Source organism: Mercenaria mercenaria, unplaced genomic scaffold, assembly GCF_021730395.1.
Source record: "Mercenaria mercenaria strain notata unplaced genomic scaffold, MADL_Memer_1 contig_4938, whole genome shotgun sequence".
Classification (NCBI taxonomy): Eukaryota; Metazoa; Mollusca; class Bivalvia; order Venerida; family Veneridae; genus Mercenaria; species Mercenaria mercenaria.
Genome location: NW_026463208.1, coordinates 47,650 through 54,920, shown reverse-complemented (window position 1 = coordinate 54,920; position 7,271 = coordinate 47,650). Strand labels below are relative to the sequence as shown.

The 7,271-nt window shown below is 34.7% G+C and overlaps 1 protein-coding gene across 1 annotated transcript; it reads left to right on the top strand.

Annotated features, from left to right (window-relative positions):
- Positions 1 to 2,491: 2,491 nt before the first annotated feature.
- LOC123558436 (uncharacterized) lies at positions 2,492 to 3,319 on the top strand. The gene has a single exon (XM_045350314.1). The coding sequence runs from the start codon at positions 2,492 to 2,494 to the stop codon at positions 3,317 to 3,319; it is 828 nt and encodes a 275-aa protein (XP_045206249.1).
- The last annotated feature ends 3,952 nt before the right edge of the window (positions 3,320 to 7,271 follow it).

Genomic DNA, 7,271 nt, shown 5'->3' with positions numbered 1-7,271 from the left:
CATCATTGGACATTATTATCGCCCCAACATTATAGTTTTCATTCTCTGAACATAATTTACCGCCTCAACATTACAGCCTCCTTTTTTTGAACTTAATTTTAACGCACTCAACATTATTGCCTCAAACCCCTTTGGGCATAATATTATCGCCTCAACATTAGGTTTTATCCTCTGAACATTATTTATCGCCTCAACATTACAGCTCCTCCTTCTGAAAATAATATTATGGGCTCAGCATTATGCCTTCCTTGAACATAATATAACGCCTCAACATTAAAGTCTTATTTCCCTTTAACATAATATTAAAGCCTAACATTATAGCCTCCTCCTCTGAATATATACGCCCCAAATTATAGTCTCATTCTCTGACATAATATTTTCCGCCCCAACATTACAGCCTCCCCTTTTTGAACATTTTTATAACGCCTCAACATTATAGCCTCATCCTTGGACATAATATTATCGCCTCAACATTATGGGGTTTATCTCTGAATTTATTTATCGCCTCAACATTACGCCTCCTTCTGAACTAAAATTATCGTCTCGCATTATAGCCTCCTCTCTTTAACTAATATAAGCTCAACATTAAAGTCTTATCCTCTGAAATAATATTATCGCCTCAACATTATAGCCCTCCCCTGAACATAAATAAACGCTCAAAAATTATAGTCTCATTCTTGAACATAATATTATCGCATCAACATTATTGCCCCCTCCTTTTGAACATAATATAAAGCCTTACATTATAGATCCTCTCGGGGCATAATATTATCGCCTCAACATTATAGTTCATCCTTGAAACATAATATTATCGCATTTAACATTATAGCCTCCTCCTTGAAATAATATTTTCGCCCCAAACATGTAGCCTCTCCCCTGAACATAAAATAACGCCTAACATTATGGGCTCATTTCTCTGAACAATATTATCGCATCAGCATGATAGCCTCCTTCTGTGAACATAATATAACGCCTCAACATTATAGCTTCCTCCTCCTCTGAATACAATATATACTGTGATAAAAAACATTTTATAAAACAAATGTATTTGAAACACTTTTCTTAGACGTTTAGCCAAAACCATAACTGTCATCCCTGAGCCAGGCCCATAACTGTCATTTCTGAGATGCCTTACTAATAATACTAAACCTGTGATATTTATGTAATTTTCTTTGTTGTAGTGCTTGACAAAATGGATCACAAGGAAGCGGCTTTTAAACTGATGTTCAGCATAGATTTGCTACCACAAGTTTCAATGCACATCAATTTTCTGGAAAAGGTTGCTGAAATTCCAGACCTTTAAGACAAACATGTGCTGAATTGAAGAGACATATAAGAATCGAAATGATTTATAGCAAAACTGTGTTTTTACAGTATTTATAAACTCGGGCTGTTTTACCTTCGAAATAATTTCACGAGGGGCTGCATCGTGTATAAATAGTGACTACGCCCATGCTTTGTTTAATTGTTTTAAAACTTGATTCTACGAATTATATTAATAAATATTGAACGGAAACAATAATGTTATCATTGATCTCAGTGGATATATAAAAGGGTCGGCCGCCCGGACAAACTCTCATTTTTACGGAACAGATTTGGTGGAAATTTCAAGGTAAGAAATATTTTCTTACAATTTCACCTTATTAGTCTTATACATTCCGACTGAATATTTTTCTCGGCACAAGACTGTTTTCTTAGGGCAATGACATCAGGATTTCCCTCGTCTAGCTTCTGTAGCTACCAATATTTAATGTATTACGCAGAAAATAATAAACCTAATCAGATCCTTGTTTTCGCATATTTATAGATTTTAATATAATGTAAAATTTGTAGTGACATACTCACGCAATTCAAACACAGGGAAATATGTGACTTGAAAGAGAGACAAAGAGAGAGAGAGAGAGAGAACGAGAGAGAGAGAGAGAGATACGTTTAAAGGACATATTTTGCAGGAAGTACAGTTATCCAATTATGACTTTGAATGGCAAAGGGAGCTTACATGACCATTTTTATGCAACGTCAATACAATATAGAGGTACTTGACATGAACATAATGACAGAAAAAAAAGATGTAATTAGTTTTATTTCAATTAGACATTTTAAATGACAAATGGATCACCCAATTTTGTAAAGACATAACGTTGGATGTGGAATTATGCGATTCTACCCTTCGGACACGCGCTTATTACTTTTTTTAGTTCGGGTAGGCGTTGTGCACAGCTGCTTAGATATATATTTTATATGAATTCCTTTTTAGGTATAACTTAAGTTAGGATTGGAAAATAAGAGCAACATTGTTTCATGATTTATGAATATTAAGCCTTATTTTCTAAATAAATAAATAAATAATAAAGCCTGACACATAACTGTTAGACACCTCATCCCTCATTTGCATTTGCCTTACACTATGTATGTTCTAGTATGTACCAATCTGTCATGTCTGAAAAGAAGCTGAATAAAACCATTTATTTTTGTTGTAGTGCTTGACAAAATGGATCACAAGGAAGCGGCGTCTAAACTGATGTTCAGCATAGATTTGCTACCACAGGTTCCGAGGGACATCGATTTTCTGGAAAAGGTTGCTGAAATTCCAGACCTTAAAGACGAACATATGCTGAGACGTGCTGCATACAGATATGAAAAGTACTGGATACCGCTTGCCGCTGAACACAGGGACGAATGTCTAACTGCCCCTCTTGATATTGAGTGGATATGGCATTGTCATATGCTGTCCCCGAAGAACTATGAAAGCGATTGCATTGCTCTTGTTGGAACAGTCGTCAACCATACATTTTACAATAAGCAAGAGAGAGCTCTGTGTTTGCAAGCTGCAAAGAAACACTGGTTACAGAAGTACGGGGACAAAGATGAGCCATTTGCGATGGAATACGGCATACTTGATAAAGACGCCGTAGAGAACTTCACATCGTCTTACGATCTTGTTGCAGCTGCACAGAGACAGTCGACATTCTATGATAAGATAGCATCAACAGAACACAAGAATGAAGAAAACCATGAAAATGTCAACGAAAGATACAAGCAATACATTTATCTGTGCAAACTTCTACCATGCCTCTCGCTGACTCCAAGTATTGGAATAGATCTGCTGTGGCACACCCACCAAAGCAACCCACTGGCGTACAAATTTGATATGGGAAGGATTCTTCGAAGATTATTACAGCATGACGACACAAGTACTGACCAGACCGTTGGCTCGAAGTTACATGAAGCGAGTCAACTTACACTGAAGAGCTGGGAGAGATTTTATAACGAACCATTCCATGATTGCACATATAGATGTATCAATAACTGTCAGTAGATGTGTAAATAACTGTTTAAGTACTTGCATATCAAACAACAAAAGCACAAAAGAAAGGATTTACCAAATGCCAAATGACATTCCAAATAGGGATTTGTGTACAAATGTGCTTAAAAATCATCCGGAAAGACAATAAAATTGATGTAAATGGTTTTCTAAAAGTAACACTTATTAGATTATAACAGCAAATTTTGTAGCATTATCCCCGTTTCTTAAAAAACGTATCATGTTTCAAGGACTTGCGTTTGCATATTCTAAATAGTAATCTGTTAGTGAGACAAAAATAAATCAATAATTTCATTAATGTTAAAGTTACTGATTGTAGAAGGACTGACTGATCTTTGACCAAAATGTATGAAATTGAAATTTGAGATAAAGGCACTGTGTATTACTTGCAATACCCCGTAATATTCAGGTGATAATTCTGTCAAATTTAAAAGATATTGTTCAATACATGTCAAAGTCTTAGGTCTTTTGGGCGACTTCCTTCTCATTCGGTTTAAGCTCTGGCCATGGATTTTCAAGCAACACTTCATCTAATAAAAACAAACATTTATGCCAAATAAACTAAGATTGTTGAATGTCAAAGAAAGACCCGGACAAGCTCTGACAGGACCTATGACACCAGAACATGTCATTGATCTTTGAAATAGGAGCTTTGGTCTTGTGTGCGACGTTACGGCTACGGCTCAGTAAGGTAATATATCAGTCAAATTAATATCAAGTGTTCAATGCATGTTAAAGGTATGGCCTGGGGAAACTTTGACACGATATTTTAACCTACAATGTGACTGACCATTGAGATAGGAACATGGGCCATGCTCTTGACACTCCGTCTTATTAAAGGAAGAATTTCAGCCGCATGAAAACGTTGGCTCCATGCATGCCAAAGTTAAAGCCTAGATAAGATCTAATTTGACCTGAGTGTTTACTTGTTTATTGAGGTAGGCAATTAAGTCTTGCGCGCCACAATATCTCATATAAGAACACATTCATGCCAAATAAAAACAATGATATATGCATGTCAAAATTGCGCGTCGGGTGTTATCACTTTGCTCAGGTTGGGTTGAGAATATCCCGTATCAACCTTTCTGACCTGTGTTACTTATATATTTACTATCTATAAGAATGAAAGGGATAGCAAAACACTGGTATGTCTGTCATCTCTTGTATTCAAGCCAATGAGGATATCAGCTTAAGTTACTTTGTAAAGGAAAGACGTGATTTCATTTGTTGTCTTTTTGTTTGTCCAGTTGATTTTTTCACTTTCCTATTTAGAAATAATCAATGTCATATACTAGGTACATGCATTCGAACTCGTTTTGGACCTTATTTGATTCAAGTGAACAAAATGTAAAGACTTTTATTTCCATGCGCTTAGATATGTACTTTAAGATCGAGACGTAAAGTGTATGCTGACAGTATTTCTGCAGAATTCTTTGGCATGTAAAATCAAATTAGGAAAATCACATTCAGTTGGTTTTCCTTATAGAGCATATCAATAATTCATTGCCACTGACATAAGTGTATCAGTACTCAACAATTTCTTTGGACTTTTTGGACCCGTTTTTTTGAATAAAATTTACATTAAATACACATAACACATAACTTTTTATCAGTCATTAAGCTAACTAAATATAGAACAGGAACTTGTCTGAATTACTTTGGTTAGGTGCTCTTCCTAATCCGCTCATTTTACTTCACACAGTAAGAGCGTTTTCCAGAAGGACAGTGATTACTTATGGCATTTCTTTGGCTGAAGTGTTTTAGTCGGTAATCACATTTCTTATCAATGAAAATGTTGTAGCATCTTGCTATTTTGTATTTATTTCCATATATACAAGAATGTGCGCAGGCTGGTCTGGATACATGCTGGTCGCAAACCCACTATGTTGGTTTTCTCATGGCACGGCTCATATAAGTTATTGTATACTAACATGGTTTTAGGTCGTAATAAAGAAGATACACATACAAGCGGAATATCATGGGGAGACAATATACAGATAAACATTACTATTAAGACCATGCACGTTTCTGATTATGAAAACAAAGGTCTTTGTTGACTGGTAGTCTCTTAACACAGGTAAATTTATACTATTTATACCATTTAAAACGGAGACATAACCTTTGTAAGGAAGTATTTATACATGTAGTAGAGACCTTTCTTCGGAAGGAGTCTTGAGCAAAGGCTTGCCTGTATCGCAAACGATGTCCTGGATGTATGGGTAATATTTACGATCTATAGTGTGATACTGGACAATGCATGTAACAGGATAAGTGATACATCAGATTACTTTATTAAGCTCATAAAGAATATTGATAATGATAGTAATACACATAGTGCAACATCTACTTCGGGCATTTGAACGTCATATCCACGTTACTAATAAGGAAAAGGGAGTTCATTCAAAATTGTTAATAAAAGTGTTCTTTGGCATAAACTGAATTACATATGAATTTGTGAAAGGTGTCCCTTCTTCATATAAAACAGTAATTCGTACTGAGACGCTTTTAATATCATGTACAAACTAACATTCTACGTTTTTGCAAATATCAAATACATGTAGTATTTTTCACTTCCTTCGTTTTTATTTAAACCAATTTGCATAAAACCAAGTGTCATCGAGGATATTAAGAGTGTTTCATCCAAATTGTGAGCGAATATTGATCGGGATGAAATATCATAGATTGATCGTTTTTCTTTTAAATGACATTTTCTTATAAAAGTTTGGATTTTTTTATTTATATAGCTAAATTTATTATCCATCACTTATAGTGGGTGTTGTTTCGGATTCACCCAGAGGGAGTACTTAACTGAGCGGCAGGTTGATGGTGTTCAACTTCCTTTCCTTGACGATTTGATCTTAAATCATTCGTCCTCAACCTCTAATTCATGTGAAGAAGTTGCCAGTTACTTGCGGAGAACAGATTTATACTTGTACAGAATTCAGGAACACTGGTTAGGTTAATTGCCCGCCGTAATATAACTGAAACACTGTCGAAAAATGTCGTTAAATCATAAACAAACACATGTTGATCACCATGACAACACAAAGGTCAGGGGTGCAACAATTTGTAACATAAGTGTCATTGTGAATGACAGAAATATGCAGTTGTTGTTAAAAAATTAATAAAAAAAAAGAATAATTCGAACAGAAAAAGCACGCCAGGGTGAGGAAAACAATACAATGTCTTTAATCTATTCATACCAAAAATGTGAACGGTTGGAACGGTCATTCACTCGAATGTTTGGAGGAACAGTTGATATTGATAGATTATCGTTAAAATGTATTGTTTCGTATTACATCATAATATATCGAGATAAACGTGCTATAATAGGAGAATTTGTATCAGGTGTTTAAAGAATCAAGTGTCTTACATTCATTCAGTCATATTCGGTTTCGATATATTGAGAATAATTGTTTGAAAATTTTTGCTTATAACAGAAATGTTGCTATTTTTTTACAGTGTGGGCTGTTTCAAATAACAATTTCACTAGCCAATTTGACAGCGACGAGATGAGGGTTAAATGCCTACTATTTAAATTAACGAGATGATGAAAATTATAAAATATGTATAAACAGCTTTAAAGTCTGGAACATTTGGCTTTAGTTTGACATCAAATATTATTATAATTTAGACGGAAACGGAAACTAAGATCATAGATGTATATAATCAAACCATTTATCAAAACAAAAACTGTTACCCAGTAAGACATCTGCGTACTTTGGTAAATGTCTGACTATTCTTTAATAAAATTTTAACTGAAATAAAATTTGCAGAGTAACACACTGTTGCTTTTTGTTGCAACACAGATGGATTTGAAAAAAAGGAATATAATACAAAGTTGTCAGCAGTATTACAGATAATGTATAATATAAAATATTGAAACACTGAAATGTTCTCCTGTATCATCTGATATGCGTTTACTAACGCGTTTCTTACATTACAG

Bases quoted from the DNA above. Each gene is read 5' to 3' on its own strand.
- LOC123558436 (XM_045350314.1), top strand. From the start codon at position 2,492: ATGGATCACAAGGAAGCGGCGTCTAAACTGATGTTCAGCATAGATTTG.